The 25,830-nt window shown below is 40.4% G+C and overlaps 1 protein-coding gene across 2 annotated transcripts; it reads right to left on the bottom strand.

Annotated features, from left to right (window-relative positions):
* Window positions 1–487: 487 nt before the first annotated feature.
* Window positions 488–9,204, bottom strand: LOC104587309 (elicitor-responsive protein 3-like). Of its 2 annotated transcripts, XR_016083466.1 has the most exons (8): window positions 9,099–9,183; window positions 8,848–8,952; window positions 8,611–8,737; window positions 7,801–7,872; window positions 7,478–7,523; window positions 7,151–7,376; window positions 1,412–6,520; window positions 488–1,306 (listed from the first exon to the last, which is right to left on the bottom strand). XR_016083466.1 is itself a non-coding variant. In XM_010244859.3 (7 exons), exons 1-7 carry the CDS (start codon window positions 9,139–9,141, stop codon window positions 6,483–6,485), a joined length of 657 nt encoding a protein of 218 aa, XP_010243161.1. In that variant the 5' UTR covers window positions 9,142–9,204; the 3' UTR covers window positions 488–6,482. The 2 variants fall into 2 exon arrangements, 1 of the variants encoding a protein (XP_010243161.1); XM_010244859.3 differs by having other exon boundaries at window positions 488–6,520; window positions 9,099–9,204.
* Between the last annotated feature and the right edge of the window lie 16,626 nt (window positions 9,205–25,830).

Raw genomic sequence — 25,830 nt, forward strand, 5'->3', positions numbered from 1 at the left:
AAATTAAAAGAACAAGAAAGCAATAGCAAACTCAACAATCAAAAAGAAATCAGTCCTACCAAATTCTGGTTCAAGGGTTCGGGTTGAATCAATTGGCCATCGATCCTAGGTAAAATTCAGCAGTCTTGCAATTCAAGCATTTAACCTTAGATTTATTAGGATAGCCATAATAAACCTTGTGTTTTCCTAATTCAATTGACCAAACCCAGCATTCGATCAACACTTATCACCACTCAACTGGGTACGATAGCGTTCCATATTAACCGGTGATAGCATTAAGATTTGTGAAAACAGTTAAACCAAAAAAACAATAATTGAGATAGCTACAATTATTGAATCTTGTTCCATCGATTCCTTTAGATTGAACCATGTTAAAACATTGGTGAAAGGCTGTCACAAACAATTGACCCAAAAAGATATCAACCTAATTTCTACTTGTACCACTATTCGTGACAATTATGGATCACCGAAATCATGGATAGCAGTAGGAAAATCAACATTAATTCAGTTTGTCAGACTAATTAACATTAACATCCAATAAAAAATATACTAAAGAATCAATGAATAATTGAATTAAAAAAGCAAGAAAATAAATTAACTACAGAACCTCACAATGACACAATCGAACCTCCCCCCTTGAACCAGAAAAAGAAGCTTAGCTGCTCATGATCTGCGCAATCTCCATTCTTTGCTTCTCCATGGCCGAACTGATCTTCTTGAGTTGCTTGATGCTTGATTGCTGGATGATTGAGTGATGCTAGAGCTGGTTCACCCCCCTCTTTATATAGCCAAAGGAGAGGGTTGTTTTCCAACTCCTTCTAGGAGATCATCTTATCTTTAGGGAGTCTTGATCTTCTTTGAACTAATCCTATCCTATCTCCTATCTAATGCTCTAATCTCAATCTTCTTATCTCTCTAGGATTACATTCAAGACTTTAGAACTGATAAAACTCTCTCCTTGGAGATTACATTCGAAATTCGGACTCTTAACTCTTGAATTCGAGTTGGGCTGCTTTAAAACTTGGGTTGCTTCAAGGTACTTCTGCGAGTTGGGCTTAAGTTGTGAAATGGGCCTGGCTACGAACTTGCACCGACTTCGGGCTCGTTTTCGTACTCGATGTGGGCCGAATCTATCAAAACTTAAAACATAAAGGTTGTGGGCATTCCTTTCATCTTTCTAATGCTTCTTGAATTGTCCAATTCTGTGTCCGGAATTGAGAGTTAGATCCAGATTACTGACTGCCGCTAAAATTGTGCAAAATCACCCGATTTGCCCTGTTTTCTTCCAATTGCCTTCTTTATTGCCCTGCATCGAAATACAAGAGTAATGAGTCCATTTAAGTGCTAGATAAATATAAAAGAGTGAATATTAGAGGATAAAAATAGGGTTCTTTTTGGTCTCATCACTGACATTAGTGTACTGCCAAGTTGGTTGGGGTGGCTTGTCTCAGCTGCCAGGGTGAGACCTGAAGTACATGTAGTGTGAGTTTTCTTAAAACTTTGAACCATACCAAAATTCCAGTATTTCCTTAGACCTTGGAAATAGATGGGTAAAACTGGAATGTTATACCTGACCCCTAGACTCGATTATGATACTGCACTAGGTGTCGGATTTGACTGTCTTTGATGTACTAATCAATGAGATCCTTAGAGGGGGTTAAGACTTGAGTATGTTGGGACAGTCTAAGAATTCATCTGAGTGGGTGATCGTAGTGATAGGATCACCCCCTTTGTTGAACAAAGTGAATGATCGGGGATGCACTCTCTCTGATGGAAACCTAAATTGCCGGTAGTTGATTTCAACTGTTGAAATTTGTTTTTGAAAAATATATTTATATATATATTATGGTTTCAAAATGTTTGCAAAAGGTTTTAATTCCTGGGATCCATGTGAGTGGAGAGTGCAGCGCTATAACTTGCAGCCAAGGGAGAGGTCCTCTCTTGTCGAGCAATGTTTGATCATCAAGGGCTGAGAGGTTAAGTGTAAGACCATTGAGGGTTATACATGATGGGCTAATTTTTCATTTGCCCACAATCCTTGGGCCTTCATAAGATGGCTGGACCCAAAGACCATTTAGTGTAAATGTTGGTTCCATTAAGAGCCCATGGTGATGCACTCAGGGGTTCACTGTATTCAATAGTTAATTCGGCCAGGCCTTGTAACAGAGGCTAGGCTGAACTCATGTGATTGATGTGTAGATCAATGTTAGGATCCCACGCCATACAAAGAAAGCCAAGCTAGCCAGCATTAAAAGGAAGTAAGCCTGAAAGCTTAATGGGCCTAAAAGCCCATTTTGAATTGGATTAATTAAATAGGGGCAGATCTAGGTTTGGATCAACGGATAAGGATAAGAGGATAACTCTTATCCACTTAAAGAATCCAAATCCAAATAAAGATTTGGATAAGGAAACTCCTAATTTGATTAGGAATAAGCTGATTTTGAACTATAGATAAGATAAGGGATTATCCTTATCACTTAAAGAGTTTAGATCCAAATAAAGATTTGGATCAGAAAACTCCTAATCAGATTATGAGGTTGTCTCTTTAAGGTTATAAATAGAGAACAAGGCGGACCTGAAAATGACATCAAACACAACACAAAGAGAAGACAACTCAATTAGACTGATCTTGCCTTCAGTTCTTTTTCTTCATGCTCTTACCGCCCTACCCTGTTTGATCTCCAATTCTTGGATCTAATCAAGATTTGATCTTGATATTGTTTCTTGCTAGAAGAAACAATTTTGAACCTATGGTCACTTACCCATTCAATTCTTGCTAAAGAATCACAAGATCTTGGTGAAGAACTACCTATTGATCCTGCCTCTTCCTAAGCTGTGTCATCTTCAGTGGAGGGAAGATTTGGTACACTCTTTGGGCATGAACACCTACGTTGGGAGGAGCTTTTTGCATAAATTCCGTATCAGGTATATCCCTCCCTAATCTTAGTTTTAGATTTAGTCTGGTTTGGTTACAAGAACGAACCTTGAAAATGTAGTTTTCTAAATTGGGAATAGGATTCCCAGATGGGAGTAAAGAAATTTTTGAAATTTCGCCCAACCTTCTTGTAGGGTTCAGCCATCCATATGATGGATCTCCCATCCCTTCAGTCTAATGCACCACTAAATAGAAGCACTAACAATATCCCATCCGAGCTACCACCCACAATCCTTCATTCACCAGGCTGCACATGATTAGATTTCAACAACAACTTCAAAGTCCAAAATCCAATGCAACAAAAACCCAAGATAACGAAATTTTTCACTCTCTCATAATGGATATAAAGTAGACAAGGGGTTGATCTAGTCCCTATCACCAAACAATGGGTTATAAAATGAATGTGCAACCCAACCAATTGTTCCATTCCCTGCTCTCACTAATACAAAGCCCCATCGCTATGCGATACCCAACCCTAAGGAATGAACACCAACCACTCCCATCACCCTGACAAAATGCAAAGATCGTCAACTTTCTTCTCCAAGCGGCAATTGTAAAATCGCAATCGATGGGTATCAATTTCCACTTCCATAACATCAAATTGCAAGATACACTAACTACAAAAATGTTTGTTGATAAAAATACACGTACCAATAAGCAAGGGGCTAATTGTAAGTATATGTAGTTCCCCATTTCCACGATCATGATTAAGGAATCGAAACAAAACCACACATACACTTGTAGCAACATGGAGGACCACCCAAAACTTACGATCAGCTTAAAGAGCCATCTCATAACTACGATGAGCTTGAAGAGCTACCTTGAACTTGTGATGAGAACATAATATTGCCGATTAATCACGACGGCTATAGAGAAGCATCCTGAAGGTGATAAGATGGACAACCAGACATAGCAGTCAAACCTAGGCCTGGCCATGATACGTGACCTCAAGGAACCTACGATGGGAAGTAGCATACACGTGCTAAAAGACAATCCTCGAACGAAAGGAAACTTTGTCCTCAAGAGATCTCATTAGACACGTGGGAAAATCATAGTAGTGTTCATTTGATAATTGATACAAAGACAATGATTCATTTTCCTAATAGGAATCAAACCCTTTTTTCTATCATTCTCCTTAAAGTCTTGGGATCCCTTATAAAAAGAGGGAATAAAGTACAACCATGACACTTTCGTTACCTTCATTGCTACCCCACTTTGTTAAGACTCCTGAGCAACCGAAGGCGTACTTCTTTGCAACCCTAATCCTAATAATTCTGTTGGACAATTTTTGTATGCTCTTAGCTTCAATCGACTTTGATGTACTTTTGATATTTAATGTAAATAAATAAAGTACATGTTTGATTCATGTTGTGTGGTATACTTCTGTGTAAAACCCTAAAACTTGACACTTAATGAGACTTGTGTTGGTTTTAAATGTTCACAACCGTTGGATAAGTCTGGGAAGATTTATCCTGCCAAGGCTAACACTAGTGTGCTGCCAACTATTGGGGTGGCTTGTCTCATCCGCCAGGGTGAGACCCAAGGCAAACGTAGTGTAGGATTACTTGAACCCTTGAACCGGACCAGATTTCTAGTATTGCCATAGACCTTGGAGATTGATGGGCAAAACTGGAAAGTTACACCTGACCCCTAGACTCGATTATGGTACTACACTAGGTGTCGGATTGGGCTGTCTTTGATATGTCAATCAGTGAGATCCTTAGCGGGGGTCAAAACCTGCGTATGTTGGGATAGTCTGAGAATTCATCTGAGTGGGTGATCATAGTGACGGGATCAGCCCCTTTGTCGGACAAAGGTAATGATTAGGGATGCTCTCTCTCTGATGGAAACCAAACTGCCGGCAGTTGATTTGAATCGTTGGAATTTCGTTTTGCAAAATTTATATATATGATAATAGATATGTATGGTTTCAAAATGTTTGCAAATGGTTTCAATTCCCGGGATCCATATGAGTAAAGAGTGCAGCGCTGTTCCTTGCAGCCGAGGGAGAGGTCCTCTCTTGTTGGGTAGTGTTTGATCATTATGGGCTGGGAGGTTAAGTATAAGGCCATTTAGGATAATACCTGATGGGCTAATCTTGCATCTACCCATAGTTCTTAGGTTATTATAAGATTGCTTAGCCCAGGGACCACTTAGTGTAAGTGTTGGGCCCATAGGGTCCATGTGATGGGCTAAAGGGGTTCACTGGGCTTTCTAGTGAATTCGGCTAGGCTTTGTAACAGAGGCTGGGCCGAACCCATGTGACTGATGTGTAGATCAATGCTTGGGTCCCACACCATACAAAGAAGCCCAACTGGGCAGCAGTTTAGAAGACCATTGAGCACTTATTACTTAATGGGCCTAAATCCCATTTTGAATTGGGCTGATTTGATCAGTCACAAAAGGGGGCGGATCTGAGATTAGGATGAGCCCAAAAGCTTATCTAATCTGCAGATAAGATTAAGAAGAGTCTTAATCCAAATACAGATTTGGATAAAGGCAACTCCTGATATGATTAGGAGGTTTTCTTAATCATTAAGCAAGTGGAGGAAACCCTAATTCGAATTACAAGAATTCGAACCCAAGGGATTTCGCAGAGAACACACCTGCATTCTAAAGATTGGATCTCAGAAACCCTAGAGAAGAAAAAAAGCAGTTCGCCACTTTCTTCTCTTGTTCTCTTCTCCATCAGCCGCCACCAACCACCATTTGTTCGATTTCTCTGTGAAGGAAAGATCAATAAAGAGTTCTTGATAATAGTCTTTGCTGAAAGGCTGATTCAGTTTGGTGCTCATTGTTTCCAGAGGATTCTTGTGAAGGATTTGGTGCGTAGGACGCACTCTGCTGGTTCTGTTCCACAGTTGTTGTGTCATCTTCAGCAAGAGCAGATCTTGGTGTCTTCTTTGGGCGTGAACACCAACTTTGGGAGATATTATTTCTCTGGATCAGGTATAATCACTCCCTTCTCTTTTGGTTCAAATCTGGTCTGGTTTGATTCAAGTAGGATCCTTGAATATGATTCTAAAATCAGGGAATGTGATTCCCAATTGAAAGGAAGGTAGAAAATTTTTTGAAATTCGCCCACCCATTCGCAATAGTTTTGGCGTCCATACGATGGATCCTACCATCCCTTTCAAATTCTTCATCCTTTAAGGAGACCACTCTACCTATAGCTTCACCACCATATGTATAGGAGGATAAAAGAGTCACAAGGTATCGTTAAGTGTTATATATATAGAGAGAGAGAGAGATAGAGAGAGAGAGAGTTCAAGAACAGCCTTGTCCATGAATATACTACGAGACGATTTTCTAATTGTTGTGCTTTTATCTATCTTTATTATGTAGACATGAAAAAAATTCACTGAAAGAATACAAACATCATAAAAAACGGGGGGAGGAGAGAGAGAGAGGGGGGGGAAGACTTCAAAGACAGCATTCTTCTCCATTTAAACAAGATGACTAGCAGTACTATTATCATTGCTCACACAATGACAGCCACCTTCTTCCCTGGCTGGCTCTATGAGCATCGGATATGGAGCCAAACGACTTAGTTGGGTGGTGGCGGATAGATTCCAGAATATTGAGCTGCATCCAAATGTTCCATAAATAATCAGATAAAACTCCAATTTGTAGAAATAAAAATAATAGGAGCCAAGGTTCAATACTCTTGATAAGAAAAATGTGTATTAATAATTTATTTTGATCAAAACTTATTTTCCTACACTTTTTGGTTTTATAATTTGAGAGAAGATGTGTAATATTAACTATTAAGATTTAAAATAATCAAAATCAACCAACTTATATTATTAAGAGAATTGATGGCGCTGAAAATCAATACATATATATCAATCAATATATATATATATGTCGATGTTTTGAACCTTGATATCAACCAATACATATCAATGTGTATCCCCATTTTCGGGAGTTCCTTGCTGTGTTTTGACTCTGTTGGAGGTCGGTCCTTCTTTATTGGCATTTCCATCTTTTTGCATCATTTGCAGAATTCTTACAAAAATTTTTCACAGTGCTCAGGATTTGTTTCTTTATCAAGAATTTGGTTTGGGTTTATCTTTTCATTTTTTGGTCTACTATTACTGATTGTACTCTCAAAATTTGTATTTGAGATTCTTTGCATTTTTAATGAAATTACCCATTGCCTTAAAAAAAAATATAGATTGGAAGTAGAAAATCAAGAGATAAAGCAATATATACCTTGTGGATAAGGGGTTCCATGTAGTGGAGGTGGGTAGGGCTGTGTGGTATAGGTGGTTGTTGGGTATTGCTGAGGAGGATACCCAGCTGGAGGAGGAGGATAAACAGATGGTGCATATGTTGCTGGAGGAGGAGGGAGTGATGTGTAATAAGATTGAGGATGTGGGAAAGAGATTGCAGCTCCCAATGGTGTTGCAGACATGGCGTAGCTTGTCGCTGGTAATTTCTGCAAATGGGCAGATAATGTAAGTGTAATGTTAAATTCCAACCCTTATCACTTGTAATTAAGTAGTGGTCTCGTAGAGACCATGGAAAGAGAAAGCTTACATTGGCATTTGGGTAATGCAGTATGAGTCGAACTTCTCCTGAGTATCTGCAATTGGACGTTATGTTGTAAATAAATATACAGTTATATTTGAGATCAAAAGATAATAATTAAGAGATAAAAATAAATATACATTATTTAATTTTGCAAGATGCCAACCAGCCGGTTATTGGTAAGGTACTTGGGATAGCGTTGCACCTGGGTTGGGGGATGGGCTACGTACCCCCATTGTATAGCCCTTGAAAAGAAAAAAAAAAAAAATAGATATATAGTGAAAGAAGAATAGTAAGTGTTTTCATTATTATTAATTTTCTTTTATAATTACCTGCCATTTCTACATTGTATTGGCCATGTTGTGTCCTCGTAGCCTTGAGAAAGGACCTTGTGGAGTTGAATCCTATAAAAAGATAGTGGAAACAGAAAAGATTAACAAATAATTAATTCAGCAGAGAGAGAGAGACTTAAATTTGGGGGGATTTTGTATTAATAAAGTGTCATTTAATATATTCACCAAATAGTAAATACTCAGACCCCGTTTACTTTTCAGGAAACTACTTATCCAAGTAAGTATATTTACTCATGTTCTTTTATTTCTTAAGTAAATATGACAATTACTATATTAACCATAATAAACCATTATTAAAAGGGGCAATTTTGTCCCGTCAAAGTGTTGGCAACTTTCCCACCAGGCAAGGTGGAGCCAGGGGTGGCGGTGGGGAGCCACCTTAAAAATCCCATAATATCCATTTAATTCCCCCTTAGATCTTTGCGTCCTACCTATATTTATTAGGTTTTGCCCCTCCCCTCCCCTCCCCTCCCAATCCATTCTTGCTAGCTTTTGGTCCCCCTTCTAGCTCTGCCCTTGCTCTCAGGTGGGAAAGTCACTTATCCATCACTTGAGAGATGGGTATCACTTATCAGGTAAGTAATACCCTGTGAAAATGATTTTTTTATGACCCCACATAAATTTAAAAAAAAAAAAAAAAACACAATGGGAACCAAAATCCCAATGACCGACATTCCCCCTTAAAATCTAAAAAACTAATAGGCCCTAATAAGGAACTTGAGAGACTGGAAATTGTAATAATCGTAAATTATTCCAACAATCTTATCCAAAGACTGGGGTGATTGTTACCTTGCTTGCCCAATGAAGTCGTCTGAAGTGAGGGTGTTGCTATTCCAAACCATAACATGCAACTCTCGAAGGCCGTCTATAAGCGTGAAAATGAACTTCTCCTGGAAAGTGGGGTTCTTGCCTCCATCTGTACAAAGAAAAGAAACAAGAATTAATGTGCTTGAGCAAAAAAGAATAGAGATCCAAAGTGAGGGAAGAAGAGAAGGGGGTGAATTGATGGATATGATATAAACGCACCAGTACAGGTCCTGGTCCGGTACTTGGTGCTCCCATATTCCAAGCAGACGTATGGATCCTGCCTTGAAATCCATTCTGTGTCCTTCAACTTGGTACATCCAACAACTACAACCAGAGAAACCCATCAACAAAAGGTGAAGAAAATTTGTGGGGAGTTGATATTGTAAAGTAATGCAGATATAATAGATTGCTTGAGCATGTAAATGCAGAGGAACTCGGCCATGGATATGGACCATATGGTATATATATACCTGTGACCTCAAGCTGCTGGCCTTGATTCCCATAAATCGACATGGCAGGCTGTGGACTTCGGAGTATATATACGGAGATGGAGTTCTGTATTCAATACACATTGTAGAAAAGGAGATAAGACCTCCTTTTATAGGAGCTGAGATAGATGGTCAAAAATTAAATTAGCAACTTGAAAACACACCGGGTTTAATTTGAATGCATGGATTACCCAAGGGTTGTACCATGAAGTACTGGTGGAGTTGATTGGCTTGGTCAACAATTGCGAGCCATCAACTAAAGAGTACACGCTTTCTTGTTAATGTCTTTTGCACAATTTGCTGTTTGATCTTTTTCTTTGTAGTAATCTGCCAGCGAAGTTAATGAGACTTGAGAGAGATAAGACAGAGAGAGAAACATGGAGATGAGGCTTATCTGTAACTTGGTGTGAGTGATCCTAATCCAAATGCATCAATCAATGTTTTGGAACCGAGTAAATCTTTCTATTACTATTATCCATATTGGGTGCTAGAAAACAGATCCAATAGTGTTTCAGAAACTAGGTGCTTGTGGATATATATATATATATATATATAGGAATAAGAGGAAAACAGCCACCTGAATGCGAAAATGGGAATAGCATCCAACCGGATTCATGTCACATCGCCGCGTGCAGCGGATATTTGGTAGGTCAGACTTGAGAGGGAATTTTAGGGAGGAATTCAAAACGAGTGGACGGTGATACCGTAATAGGAGCCAAAAGCCACCACAATAGCGTCCACGTTGAGCAGCTTGAGAAGGCGGTTCCCATTCGCTTTTCACGTTGAGCAGCCTTTGCTTTGGAATGGTGCAATTCAAACAAAGTCAAATGATGGGTGGAGATATTTAACCCTTCTTCCCATCCCATGGTGGGCCCTTATTTTCTTTTTTTGGTAAAATGGTCCCTCTACAGCTCTACTTGATTAATTTAACTAGCTAGCAATGCATGCGACAAATTTATAATAAAAATAACAATTTCAGTATTCGATTTAAATTTTATTCATTTTTATTATTAATAAAAATATTTTTTATTTAAAATAAATTTATTAAATTATTTTTATTGTTTAGTTAATTGACAAACTGTTGTTTAACTATTGTGTTGCACCACTTCTACTGTTTCATGTAATATCACGTGACCATTAATCTTTTTTTAAAATCCAATATTACGCTCACCACTTTCCTCCTCCCGTCTCTCTCTTCCCTCTATCTTTCTCTTTCCTTTATGAAACAAGACACTGACCTGAACAGAAGGTCGAGAACACAGAGCATCGGAAAAAAACGTATGTCAGCTTTCTCGCTCTTCCCTTCGACAATTAGAACAGAGCTGAAGTCGGTGGCTCCATCAGAACCCTAGCTCGAAATCAGCAAGATTGCCGCATCGAACAAGCAAGGATCTCACCTCCCTTGTTTCAATATGAAAGCAACGACTATGGATGATTCTCTCTCTTTCTCTCTTCTTCTCGCTCTTCTTCTTCGTTTTCACCCCATCGATCTCACCTTTGAGAGCACATATGTGACTACTACTTCTAGCAGCACCCTACTCTCCCATTTACCAAGACCAATCTCCACTACTCCAAGACCACCCCCACCATGGCCGCCATTAACGACCTCGAGCACAAGTCGGTCCACAAACCTAGTTTGCTTCTACTTCGATTGTCCGCCAGGCATTTATTCCATAACTACCCTAGGTAATAGAGAGAAATAGAGGGAGGTAAGAGAGAAGAGACCGGAGGGAGAGAATCCATCACCTCCCTACCGCTGCTCCCCTATCGAGAGAAAGGGGAGATGAGCAATGTATCCGGGTTGTTATATTTTGGTTCGCTGAAAGAGAGAGAGAGGGGTGAGATTGTGATGGGAGAGGAGCTGCAGTGGTGTTACCATTTTTAAAACCCAAAAGAAAAGGAAATTAACAAGGGATTTTGGATTAGGTGTTACGAAAGATTTTAACGTTGGAATTGTTCTCAACAATTAATGGATCTCATAGGTTCAAGGTGACACCTGATTCCCATACAGCCCACCATGTTGGAAATGGACTTGATATTTCCTTCTTTTTCTTCTAAGAGATAAATTCTCATGTTTGACATTTGTTTTTCCGTTCATAGTTTAAGCTCAAGTGGGCTAGGAGCATTATAATGATAAGATTGTTTTTGTTTTGTTTTCTCGTTCACAATTTAGGTTCATGCAGACCAGGAGTATTACAATGCAAAAGACTAAGGGTAGTACCTCTTAAGGTATTTACCATTAATGGGCCCAAGACGGAGACCCTCTCATATAACAAGGAGATAAGCACCAGTAGTGCAAACTTCTTTCACCACATGAGTCTCATCCCATTTAGGGTAAAATTTCCTCCCTAAATGGTGTGAGAGAAGGATAGGTCGTCAAACAACAAGGACTAGATCTCCTTTCTAAAACGAGCAAAGTCGAACCTTCTTGTTGAATGCACAAGCCAAACGAGCTTGGTAGCACTCTATTCTTTGTTGAGCTTCTAACCTCTTCTCGTCTAGTGCTTCAATCTTAGCTAATCATAACTTTGCGTTCTCATCTTCTATAATCCCCTCTTAGATAGCCATCCTTAGGGAGTTCATTTGTCTCTCGAGGGGAAGTATAATTTCCACACCATATACTAAAGCAAATGGAGTTGCATTTGTAGTGGTGCGGTAAGATGTCCAATATGCCCGTAAGGCCTCATCCAAGCAATATTCATGCCAATCTCTCATCGCCTTGGACACTATCTTCTCGAATAATTTATAAAGAGTTTTGTTAAAGGTCTCGGCTAGTCCATTGGCCGCTGCATTGTACGTGGTTGAAAACCTCTGTTTAATGTCAAATTTATCACAAAATTGTGTCACTAATGCTATTGAAAATGGCTTCCCATTATCTGTGATTTTGTAACATGGAACGCTGTAGTGGTAAACAATATGAGTGTAGAGGAAGTTGACAACATCTTCTTTCGTCAATTCTCAAAGAGGAACTACTTCAGCCCATTTGGAAAAGTAATCTGTTGCTGCTAGGATGAAGAGGTGTTGGCGAGAAGACATAGGTAAAGGACCAACCACATTAAGTCCCCATGCATTAAATGGCCACGATGCAACTTTAGGATGTAGAGGTTCTGGTGGATGGCGAATAAAATCCCCATGAAATTGACATGGTTGACATCTTTTGGCATATCCTATTGAGTATTGCATTATTGTTGGCCAATAGAATCCCATTCACTTAAGCCGATTGTGGAGTTTAGGTATTGACTGCTGAGCACCACAAACTCCAGAGTGTTCTTGGTCGAGTGCGCCTTGAATTTCATTTCCATGAATCCTTGAATACACCTCATGTAGACATCATTAAATGAGCGCCTATAGAGGTTGCCATTATAGTATAGAAATAGAGTGCTTGACGTTGTATCTCAATTCTAAGCTTGGGATCTTTAGGCAACATCCCATGATGTAAGTAGTCAATGAGAGGTTGTCTCTAGTCCTCAACTTCAATAATAAATATAGAAACTGAGTCAGTTTTCTGTTCTACCTCTTCTTGAGGTGACTTAGGGGGTAGAAACCATTTTGCACAAATGGGTATTGTTGTTGCTTCATCACCCATGAGTGCTAAGACTGTTGTTAGATTGGCAAGGGCATCTGCTTGTTTGTTTTCACTTTTAAGTATATGCTCAATGGTAGCATGCCCAAACTCCTTCAGTAATTGTATTGCATAATGGTGGTAGGGAACCAAGTCACCCTTGTGCACTTCATACTCTGTCTTCAGCTGGTTCATTACCAATTCCGAATCCCCATATTCTATGATGTGGTGAATTTTTTTCTAAATCAAGGGCCATTTCTAAGCCGATGATTAAAACTTGGTATTCTTCCATGTTATTGGAGCAAGGCTCAGTTAAGACAAAGAGAAGAGAGAGAAGAGAGAGAGAGATACGGGAGAAAGAGAATGTTTTCTACAATAAGAGATCAATGATCTTATTGCTGTAATGTACTAGATATATAGACATTGAGAGTTCGTACATGATTACTGGAGTTTGATTTATAGAAGAATAGTTACCAGTTCTAGCTTATCTAGATTTACAATCCTATCTTATCTAGGATTTACGTAGCTTAAGTCTTATCTTCACAACATCGAGAGTCCTCTTGGATTGATGCACTAACATGCCCCCTCAAACTCAGCAGCAAGGGAATGATGTTGAGTTTTCTACGTAACTCCAAAAACCGAGTTCTAGGGAGCCCTTTGGTAAGGATGTCAGCCAACTGATCTACAGAAGAAAGATGTTGAACTATCAATGCTCCACTGGTGACTCGATCCCTGGTGAAGTGATAATCCACCTCCACATGTTTTGTACGTGCATGATAAATTGGATTTGCAGCAAGATAAGTTGCTCCAACATTGTCACAGCAAATCACGGGTGGGGAGGAAATAGGCATGTGTAATTCTTTTAGTAGAGATGTGAAATAGACGACTTCGCTATAAGATCAGTGAGAGCGCGGAATTCAACCTCTGTGCTAGAGCAAGTGATAGTGGCTTGTTTATGGCCCTCCAACTAATTAAATTTTGCCAAGAAAAATGACCATACCTCCAGTTGATTTGCAGTCATCTGGACAATCGACCTAGTTGGCATCACAGTACCCATGAATGGATAGGTCTCCGGTGGAACTGAAAGATAGAGAGTGATCAATGATCCCTTTAAATAATGAAGAATGCATTTAACAAAAACTCCAATGAACATCAGTAGGTTGCTAAAGGAACTGGCATGCTTTGTTCACACTGAACGCAATATCTGGCCCGATCATGATGGCATACTGTAGAGAGCCAACAATGCTACGATACTTAGAGGGATCTACTAGAGGTTGGCCTTCATACTTGGAAAGGGAAGAATGTGTAGAGAGAGGTGTAGCAATTGGTTTTGAATCTACAAGATGACATCTTTGAAGGATGTCTAGTATGTATTTGTGCTGTGAGAGTTGCAGTCCTGAAGAGTGAACCTCTATGCCAAGAAAATGATGGAGTGTCCCAAGATCTTTGATCGCAAAAGAGGAGGCAAGGTGATTTATCTTTGATGAAAGAGTGGATTCATCATTTCTAGTGAGCAACAAGTCATCAACATAAACAAGCAGATATATGAGAATGCCACCATGATTGTAAATAAAGAGAGAAGAATCGGAGTTAGAGGCCATAAAACCGAATTTAACCAATGTGGAGCTTAACTTAGAGAACCAAGCACAGGATGCTTGTTTCAAACCATAGAGAGCCTTCCATAACTTACAAACATGAGAGGGGTATTAAGAATCCTCAAAGCCTTGAGGTTGGCACATATAAACAGTTTCATGTAAATCACCATGCAAGAAAGCATTACTGACATCAAGTTGCCGAATCCGCCACCCCCTATTTAGAGCAATTCTAGTAATAGTTCTGATAGTGGCCAGTATTACAACTAGGCTGAAGGTATCCTTGACATCAATGCCAGGTTGCTTAGAGAACCCCTGAGCAATCAACCTCACTTTATAACATTGAATGGTGCCATCAGAATTTTATTTAATTCGAAGAACCCACTTGGAGCCGATAACATTCATGTGAGACTCGTAGGGAACGAGAGTCTAGGTACCGTTTTCCATGTGGGCATCAAACTCTTCACACTCTGCACCACTTAACATGTTTATTTGCATGAGAAAAAGAGGTTGGTTCAATAGGCAATTTAGAATAATGTGCTAGTAAAGCCTCTGATAATGGATGTCGTATAGATGCACAGGACTGAGATCTCGTAGTCATAGAGTGAGACCAAATTGGTGGAGGTGTCGGTTAAGCATTTCTCATGATGGAATCCATTGATCTCATCCTAGGCTCAGGGGAGGGAGTGGGTGAGTCTAGAGAAGGAGGGTAGTCTAGCAGTGGTTCTAGTGAAGAAGAAACTAGAGTAGAAGGATCGGGTGCAGGGTGATAGATAGAGGGAGTAGAAACATAAGTGCCTTGGGAAATAGGGGGATGATGAAAATGCACTGGTAGCAAACAGAAAATCCGTTTCATGAAAAACAATATTCTGACTAATAAGAACACGACCTGTGAGTGGATTCAAACAGCGATAGTCTTTATGAGCTTGGTTATATCCAATAAAGATATGAAAAGAGGACTGTTATATGATTTTTTGTTTATTAAATGGGCAGAGGCAAGGATAGTAGCTACAATAAAAAATTTTCAAGATAGAATAGTCGGGTTGTTGTTTGAACAAGAGTTGATATGGTGAAGAACCTTGTAGAACAGGTGTAGGCATGTGGTTGATGAGAAAAGCAGTTGTTTAGACGGCCTCATCCCAGTATGACAAAGGCATAGAGGAATGAGAAAGTAAGGCCAATGCGGTTTCAGTAAGATGTCTATGTTTGCGTTCTAGAGCACCATTCTGGTAATAGGCATGAGGGCAAGAGATGCGATGATGAATTCCATTTTGTTTTAAGTATCAATGGAGCAAAATTCCCCTATCCCCCCACAATCAGATTGAAATTGTTTAATCTTGCAAGAAAACAAGTTTTCAACCAAAGATTTAAAGTGCAAGAAGGTATGTAGAGTACCAGATTTGTGAGTTATAGGAAACACCTAGCAAAATTTACTATAATCATCAAGAAACATAATATAATAATGAAAGCCATTAATGGAAGCTACAGGGGCAAGACCCCAAATATCAAAGTAAACTAATTCTAGGGGAGACGATGAATGATGATGAACATTAGTGTATGGTAGGCGATGACATTTTGAAATAAGGCAATGATGACAAATAGTAGAAGAAGCTACAACTGAAGAACCAATAGTAGAAAGAACTAGTTGAACAATTCTGAATGCAGGGTGACCTAGTTGATAGTGCCAGGAATCATATGAGTCAAGAGTGTGAGATAAGGTAGCAGGAAATGGTGCGTCCGGTGGAAAAAGTTCATAGAGACCATTCTTATTGAGACTACGCATGAGGAGGCTCCTTGAGGATTGATCCTTCACTATGAAAAAAGAAGGTTGAAATTCAAAGTAGCAGTTAGTGTCTTTAGCAAACTTACTGACTGATAGGAGATTTTTGGTAATATTAGGAACATGAAGAATGTTGGTGTAGGTGCAGAGTGCTCGCTCAGTCCCTCAGAGCATAGTAAACATTGGATTGATACCACATGGACGCTTGCAATTAGTCTGCAGCCAACCTTTCCTCTGTGATGAACCTATAGTGCATTACAGGTCTGTGATGAACCCACAGTTCATCACACACTCGTGATACACATGGTGAAACCCCAACAATGCTCCTTAATGATTGATAGTGAATTTGATATTCCCTTTCCTAGTAGAAGACGAACTCCTTTAGCTCATTCCTTTAAGGATCTCGAGATCTTCTCCATAAATAGAGAGATCCTTCTCATAATGAAGGTCATTCAGACTCAATCACTGATTACGCTTATTACTGATATCTCGTTCCGTTACCTCCCTTTTTTTCCCTAGTCTCATAGTTGATTCCCTATTCTTGGTCTTTCTCTGTCTTCCAAAGAGACCACCTCCCTATCCTAGCCCCCACCTTACCTACAGTAGAATCTCTGGTTAGTTTTTTTATCACAGAGAATGGCTACTCGTAGAATCAACCTTACACCAATCCCTGAAGAACACGACAACATCCCTGAAAACACTAACTCAGGGATGGAGAACCAATTCGAGATGGAGATAGCCAATCAAGTCGATATCAAAATACTCTCAAATAAGGTATACGAGTTCGAGGCTCGCCTTGAGGCTTGGTTTGAAAAAAATTGAGTGAATGCAAGAAGAAATGAGGAAATGCTCTCCAGATCCTCTAGTGATCGGCCCAGGTAGAGCAATCTCCCTTCACCCCAGTTGCCGCTCCCGCTGACGTCCCTACCAACCGTCATGCCTCCAATACGATTTTCGCTGCCCTAGAGCAACCCAATAAAGTCAACCCTACACCTGCGCAAACAAAGCAACACCCCATTAACCAGCCCCGAACCTTCCCCAAAGTGGACCTAGTAACAGAGACTCCACTTAGTCGAAGCGAGTTAGGAGAATATGTCCAAGGACTAGTGGTAGAGAGCCATAACTAGGCATAGGATTTTGCTATCTTATAGAAGCCATACTCTGATCGGATCCTGTACAAGCCTTATCCTATCAATTACGTCCCTCCATAGTAGTGGCCACAGTATGATGGGCAGAAGGGAAGCCCACAGGAACACATAAGTAAGTTCAAAGACATCCTTGGATCCTTCGCTCTTGATGGGGATCTCAAAGTCTGTAAATTTTTAAAATCTCTAACTAGCCTGGCGTACACTTAGTTCATCAGCCTCACTGCCAGAAGTATCAATTCATGGGGCGAACTAGCCAAAAAGTTCCTATCAAAATGGTTCACCCTAGAAAGGAAGCTGATGATGTCCAATCTGAGAAATATAGAGCAAGGTTCGAGAGAAGACCTCTTGGTGTATGTCATGAGGTTCCAGAAGCTGGCTCACTCCATTTTTCATGAGCACGCCAGCCTACAACATATGGAAGGAACGAGGCATATGCAATCGACCGAAAGCCTCAAAATAACAGAGGACCTAGACAGGGGCCCTACTACCGATCCCTCCTTCCTTCCCCGACACAAAGGGGGAAGTGATTATGGTAATGAACAAGTTGGTTGAAGATAGAGTGATTAATCTGCCACCACCACTAGCAGGTGTAGACCTAAAGAAGGATAGATGCAGTGGAAGGTGGTGCAACTATCACTAGTCACCACACCATGACCTGATGAACTGTTTCTCCCTAAGAAGACCATTCATACAGAAGGTAAAGTTGGATGAGTTTGTGAAAAGAGACCCAGTGCGAGTAGAAACTGGCCCCCTCTTGACACATACCCAAGGAGGAAGTGTCAACGTGGCAGGGGCGACAAGCCAGTATTAGTCAGATGCGTTGATAAAAAGACTGGAGCAAAGCCAGGAGCTCCAACAATTCTTCAATAAGCAGGGAGCAAGCACATCGACAAGGAAACTGGCTATCAGAGTGTTGGCATAAGTCTCCAAGAGGCCATTAGAACCTTATTGGCATGACCGCAATAGTATGGAATTCACAGCGGAAGACATGTTAGCTACCGACCCCCATCACAACCAGCCCCTTTTTGTTTCAGCGAGAGTGGGGGGCTTCGAAATGAGAAGGTCAATGATCGATCCTAGGAGTTCTGTTAATTTGATCTCCATCTACACATTGAAGTTGATGAACATACAACAAGAGACCGTCAGAGGACTGCCGATGGAGGTAACAGATTTCAACAGAAATGCATATGTCACGAAGGGGTCAATTGAACTACAAGTAGCAATCGGGCCATTCTCCATCACATAGGAATTTCAGGTCATCTCGGGGAAAACCGCCTACCATGTCCTCCTAGGATGACCTCTGATACACGACCTAGCTCTCGTCCCATCAACATATCACCAATGCATCAAAGCCAAACACAGGGGCCACGTGATCAGAATCCCGGCTACTAGAGTCCCCTTCGTTATGTCAGAGACTCACCTGCAATATGCGATCTATTACATGGAACTAGCAGATGAAGTGGAGACAAGGATAGCCAAGGTAGTGAAGGGATGGGAGATCCATCATATGGATGGCTGAACCCTGCAGGAAGGTTGGGTGAAATTTCAAAAATTTGTTTCACTCCCATCTGGGAATTGCATTCCCTAATTTAGAAAACAACATTTTCAAGGTTCGTTCTTGTAACTAAAGTGGACTAAATCTGAAACCAAGATTAGGGATAGGTATACCTGATACGGAATCCACACAAAAAGCTACTCCTAACATGGGTGTTCATGCCCAAAGAGTGTACCAAATCCTCCCTCCACTGAAGATGACACAATTTAGGATGAGGTAGGATCAGTAAATGGTTCCTCACCAAGAACCTTTGATTCTTCAGCAAGAATCGAGTGGGGTAGTGAGACTCTATCATTGATACCTTGGCAGATAGCTTGGCAATCTTTGTATGGCATGGGACCCTATCATTGATCTACACGGCCACATGGGTTTAGTTTAGCCTTAGTTACAAGGCCTGGCTGAATTTACTGTATGACATAGTGAACCCCTGAGTCCATCACCATGGGCTCTTAATGGGCCCAAAATTTACACTAAATGGTCCTTAGATCCAACCATCTTATGAAGGCCCAAGGACTGTGGGCAGATGCAAGATTAGCCCATCAGGTATAACCCTCAATGGTCTTACACTTAACCTCTTAGCCCTTAATGATCAAACACTGCCCGACAAGAGAGGACCTCTCCCTCGACTGCAAGGTACAGTGCTACACTCTCTATTCACATGGATCACGGGAATTAAAACCTTTTGCAAACAATTTTTTAAACCATAATATATATATATAAGTATATCTCTATATAAATATATTTTGCAAAACAAATTTCAAACACATTTGAAATCCACTACCGACAGTTAAGGTTTCCATCATAGAGAGTGCATTCCCCGATCATTCACTTTGTCCAACAAAGGGGCTGATCCTGTCACTATGATCACCTACTCAGATGAATTCTCAAACTGTCCCAACATACCCAGGTTTTGACCCCCTCTAAGGATCTCACTAATTGGCATATCAAAGGTAGCCCAATCTAACACATAGTGCAATACCATAATCGAGTCTAGGGGTCAGGTGTAACATTCCAGTTTTGCCCATCTATCTCCAAGGCCCAAGGCAACACTGGAATTTGGTCCGGTTTAAGGTTTCAAAAAAACCCACACTACATGTACCTCAGGTCTCACTTTGGCAACTGAGACTAGCCACCCCAACTTAGTTGGTGGCACATTAGTGTCAGCCTTGACAGGATAAATCTCCCTAGATCTATCCAACGGTTGTGAAGATTCTAAACTAACATGAGTCTCATAAGTGTTCAGTTTAAAGTTATTACATAGAAACACACCACAATAACATGAATCAAATATGTACTTTATTCATTTACAATAAATGTCATAATGTACATCAAGTTGATTGGAGCTAAGGGCATACACTATCTAACAGGTAGAACGGACGAAGCTACCAAACGTTGTACAAAGTAAGCCTCTGGTAGCTACAGAAAAGAAAAAGAAAACTTGATGCATGCACGTAACAGGCGATGATGGGAAGAGCTATTACACCATCGTCACAAACTGTGAAAGTGAGGAGCCACTGGCAAGTAAGAAGGCCATTCCTGAGGTATGAGTTAGTTTTTGAGTTCAAATTATGATTTACTTTACATTATTCTAAAGCATTATCATCAAGTTGTCCCTAGAAGAAAATTGTAAGTTATGATTTACTTCAAAATTTATTGAGTTTATTGCAAGACACTATTATGAAACTATTTCCAGAAAAGTATATGTGAATTATTTCTCTTCGACCAAATTATCTCCTAATAACATGAGTAATGCAATCATGATTCCCCCTCTAACAAAACTCTAAGTAATGTTTCAGCCAGAACTACTTCATCGGATCATTTCTACAAAATGATGTTGTTGTAATTTCATCATTGAATGATAAATCGCAATCCGAACATTAATCACAAACGTTAGAGGTGCGACAATGAACTGTATTAGACTCATGATTAGTAGCACACACAAAAAGACATTGAGTAACACTTACAATGACAGGAACTAAGAAAGGAAACTTTAGAATATTGCGATGAAGTTCAAACACCTCCCAAGTGCATGACAGATTCCATCGACACGGTGGAAGAAACCTTAGAGGAGATAAACCTGGCGGTAAAAGGAGTAGAGAAGAAACCGCTATACATATCAACCAGGTTGGGACTCAAAGATAGAGAAAAGTTGACCACATTGTTAAAAGGTAAAGACCTTTCTTTATCGCAAACCACGAAAACCTATTAAAAGATTTTAATTTGTGTGTACTTTCATAGAATTTCAAGATGTTTTTGCTTAGTCACACGACTCAATGCTAGGCCTAGACCTAGACCTTGTCAGGCATTCACTGTGCATAGATCCCAAGTTCAGGCCAATAAAGCAGCCACAATGGATCTTTAAACTAGATGTAGCTTTGAAGATTAAAGAGGAAGTCGAGTGACTCTTGAAAGCTGGGTTCATCAAACCCATAGCACACCCTCAATGGCTGGCCAATATAGTACCAATGAAGAAGAAGAACGGGCAACTCAGGTTAGTGCTTCTAGCTTAGTTACCTAGTGTTGGAACATCATCGAAAACTAACCTCTCCCAACCATATTGTAGGTGTTCTATCGACTTTAGAGACCTAAATAAGGCTTGCACTAGGGGTGATCATTTCAGCCCGACACACACAAGCCCGACCAGGAAATTCCAGGATTAGGCTTGGGTTTTGTGTTTAGACTCGACCCGACCCATATATATTTAGACTTATACATTTTGTGTATAATGTATACATATGTATACATGTTATTTTACATTATATTATATACTTTATATATAAATATTATCACATGACTTGTATAATTCATATTATAAGTAATATTTTATATTATATAATGTATAAAATAAGATTATATGCATGTTATGTCATTTAATATATAGATATGTAATGTTTTATATAAGAGTGACATTGGCCCAGAATCAAGCCCTGCTCGGCCCAAGCCCGTATAGACCTGGGCTAGGGCTTATGTTTTAGGCCCGGAACCCTAGGCTGGGCCGGGCCCAGGCCTAAGCTATAGTCCTTATCATAAGTGCAAAGCCCAGCCTGGCCCGGCCCATGATCACCGCTAGCATGCACCAAGGATGAGTTTCCCCTACCAAACGTAGAGGTTTTGATAGACTCGACAGTAGGGAACGAACTTTTCTCCTTCCTAAATGCTTACAATGGGTACAACCAAATCTTCATGGACCCTGTAGATGCACCTCACACGACCTTTAGGACACCAATAGGGAACTTCCACTACAAGATGATGCCCTTTATCTTGAAGAATGTCGAGGCCACATATCAAAGGGCCATGACAAGTGTCTTCCATGATATGTTTCACAAGGAAATTGAATGTTATGTGGATGGTATAGTGGTCAAAGCAAAGAGGCAGGAAGACTATCCCGATGTGCTAAGGAAAGCATTCAATCGGTGCAAAACTTTCCATTTGAGGCTTAATCTGTTGAAGTTGCATTCGGAGTGCAATCTAGAAAATTTTTGGGATATAGAGTGGACCAAATAGGGATACACCCAAATGAGAGCAAGGTGAAAACAGTCCTAGATCTCCCACCTCCCGTCAATGAGTCCCAATTAAAAACCTTCCTAGGAAAAGTCTCATAGTTTAGGAGGTTCATCCTCGGTCTTGCATATGCGGCGATGCCATTAATGAAGCTAGTTAAGAAGTCTATAGAATTCAAGTTGACAGAGGAGCACCAACGGACTTTTAAACAGTTGAAGGTTACCCTTGCTAATGCCCCAACCATGTTACCACCCAAGGAAGGTCATGAATTCAGGATATACATTGCATCGGGTTCAAAGGCAATAGGATGTCTGCTAACACAGGAAGACGATGAAAGAGTAGAATGTCTGATATACTATGCTAGTAGGACCCTTAAACCAGCCAAGAAGAATTACTCACACATGGAGCAGCAATGCCTCACGCTGGTGTTTGCCACACAAAAATTCAGGCATTACATCCTGGGTCAAAAGATGAGACTCATTGCACAAAGCGGCCCAATCATGTTCTTTATGGCAGACTTGTCAAATAGATGATGCAACTGAGTGGGTACACGATAGAGTATACCCACCCCAAGGCCATTAAGTGTCAGGCAGCGGCAAACCTCTTGGCCATTTTTCCCTCCAATGGGGACTTTCCCATATCAAAAGAAATCCCTAGAGACATACCCATGATCGTAGTAGTTGAAGGAAAAGAGTGGGTCCTAACTTTTGACAGAAGTAGTACTAGTACTTCAGCTGATGCCAGAGTCACCTTAACTTCACCAGATAGACAAACCTCTACTTACTCCTTCAAACTCCAGTTTCCCTGTTCCCACAATATAGCCGAATACGAAGACTTAGTTCTGGGTTTGATCAAGACAACAAATTTTGAGTAAAGAAAATTAAAGTGATTGGTGATTCCAAATTGATAATAGGCCAGCTTGATGGAAGTAGGACAATAAAAGAGTTGACCATCCTGCCATATAGGACCTTGATCCAGAGGTTAATCCGTGACCTGGATGTGGACTTTGAAAACACAGGCCAACAAAGACCCAATTGAAATTACTATCCAGACACTTGTCAAGCCATCGACTATCACATTAGAAGACTGGGTAGAGAAGAAGGATGAAATCATGGCGGATGACTAGAGATATGACATAATTTAGAAACTAAGCAGTTCGACAATAGGGACATAGGATGATCGGAGATCAGTTTGGTCACCCATAGAGACACATTAACTTTGTACCATGGACGGGGTCGAATATACCCTCCACACCCTTGAACATAGGCATCGGAGGCCAAAAACCCCTTCCCCCATTGTCTACCATAGTCGTTTCCCTCTCTAATAACAACTTAGTTGTATTGACTTCCCTAATGAAATTGATGAAGGGAAAGTCCAACTTCCCCTGACGGAAGCCATGGGGAACAGACAATGGATATGATAGAAAACACAAAAAGAAAAGGAGAGTGTGTCACAAGATAATCCAAAAGACACAGGAGCAGTACAAAGACGATATCAAGAAGATAAAAGTGGGGAATCGATGCAGTCCCCCCCCCCCTCTTAGGCTTTTATAAAGAGTTATCACATGTCTAGAATATCAAATGGCGTCAGAGAAGATGAACAGATGCCAGTATGGGACCCCAAATGATGCTTAACGAAAAAGAAACCTAAACAAACTTACAGATATACCTTCCAACAAGCAGGAGTAAATGGCACATTAATTTGAATAAACTGCCACGTCCTCAGCCGCCACTTTAAAAACAAGATATCAGCGCCATGCCCCACGCACGAACCAGTGCATTTATTACAAAATGACAGTTAAAGAGCCCCTATGATAACCGCCACATAACCATCATTCAATACTTCCTTGATTCCCAACAGCCAATGAACATGATATGCTATTGGGCATTGTACCATTATCCCATACCATGAATCCACATCAAGAGTAACCTGACATGCAGGGGGGCTTGTCGCCCACACTAGAACAAAATATGTAAGTGTCTTTCACTCCCTTCTTGCCAATGGCCAGGGGGGGCTGAAACTCACAAACTCAACATAGAATTGCCCATTGACAGAAAGGGAATCATCAAAAGACAAGGGGGCTAAACCATAGAAGATATGGAACGAACTTCATCGAAGAACAAACAACAAATTCTCACCCAAGACTACTAATGCGCAAAGATGCATGGGCAAATAAGTAGCCGATTCTCAACGTGTCAACAAACAGGGGGGCTAATAGTTAAAATCCTATTAATCACACAAAATCACGAAATAGAGCAAATCCCCAGATCCAACATACAGGTGATTACTGACCCATTGTAGCACTTCGAAACAAATGTGAAGATAAAATGCTTATTGATAAGATTTCACTTATCAATAAGCGGGGGGCTAATGTAGGTACATAGTGCTCGCTCAATACCTCAGAGCATAGAAAACACCAGATTGATGCCACATGGACGCTTGCGATCAGCCTGCAACTCATATTTCCTCTACGATGAACTTATAGTACATCGTAGGTTTGTGATGAACCTGCGGTTCACCACACGCTTGCGATGAACCTACGCTTAGCACAAGCCCAAAGTAGACTCAAGTTGAACCCGCAATGAGGTTTTATATGCGTTTGGCCCCACGATCAACCCCAAATCGCCATAGGACCCTAGTTTGTTAAGAACTAGGCTCGAGTATTAGCTACACGCGTAATTTTGAAGTGATGAACATGACAAAGTGCCACATAGGTCTAATAAGACGTTGTCCATCAAACAGTGATGTCACTGGCACCACATCGGTTAAGTGAGGTGCAAAAGGTAATAGCACACGTGGATTATGAGGATCTTCGAGTGAAAGGAAAGTCACTCCTCGAAGAGATCCCCATAGGAACATGTGGCGAAACCCTAGCAATGCTCCTTAATGACTGACAGCGAATCCAATATTTCCTTTCCTAGTAGAAAGCAAACACCCTTAGCTCCTTCCTTTCATGATCTTGGGATCTCTTCCATAAATAGAGATCCTTCTCATAACGAAATTCATTCATTCAATCACTGATTACCCTTATCATTGATCACTCCCCCTTTACCCTAGCCTCTCGGTTGATTCCCTTCTCTCGGTTTTCCTCTGTCCTTCAAAGTGACCACCTCCCTATCCTATCCCTATCCTAGCCACCACCTTACCTACATCTAAGAATTCTAAAAGTTGCCTCGTCCACCACTTCCACTATATTTGCCGCTTTCGTGACCCCTATTACTTTAAGGGAAGGAGGATCATTGTTGATTGGGATCGACGGAGGAAGTGGAACTAAATGGAGGTTGAGAGACAGATTGTTTGCTTGCAATATTGGCAGAGGAGTCACCAAGAAGAAAAGAATTACGTTGCGAGAGCTAAGCTTCATGATTTAATAGTTGTCCAAAAAGATCAGATAGCGTAAGAGAAGAGAAATCATATTTAGTTGCTATCTTGGTAATGAATGGAAATGACTTAAATATATGAATCAATGAACATGAATGCAAGTTGATAACTTAAATTTCGATTTAATGAGAGGGAATTGAATGCATTGAATATCTTTAAATTACCTCTTTAACTCATTTAATATCAATAACTGAT

This window comes from Nelumbo nucifera, chromosome 3 (assembly GCF_055504915.1).
Source record: "Nelumbo nucifera cultivar China Antique chromosome 3, China Antique-T2T, whole genome shotgun sequence".
In the NCBI taxonomy this organism is placed as follows: Eukaryota; Viridiplantae; Streptophyta; class Magnoliopsida; order Proteales; family Nelumbonaceae; genus Nelumbo; species Nelumbo nucifera.

What these genes read in the sequence shown, in the direction of transcription:
- LOC104587309 (XM_010244859.3), bottom strand. Translation starts at nt 9,141, where the DNA reads ATGTCGATTTATGGGAATCAAGGCCAGCAGCTTGAGGTCACAG. An exon ending in CCAGCAGCTTGAGGTCACAG is followed by an intron (nt 8,953 to 9,098) that starts GTATATATATAC and finishes CTCTGGTTGTAG; the next exon opens with TTGTTGGATGTACCAAGTTG. An exon ending in CCGGACCAGGACCTGTACTG is followed by an intron (nt 8,738 to 8,847) that starts GTGCGTTTATAT and finishes TTCTTTGTACAG; the next exon opens with ATGGAGGCAAGAACCCCACT.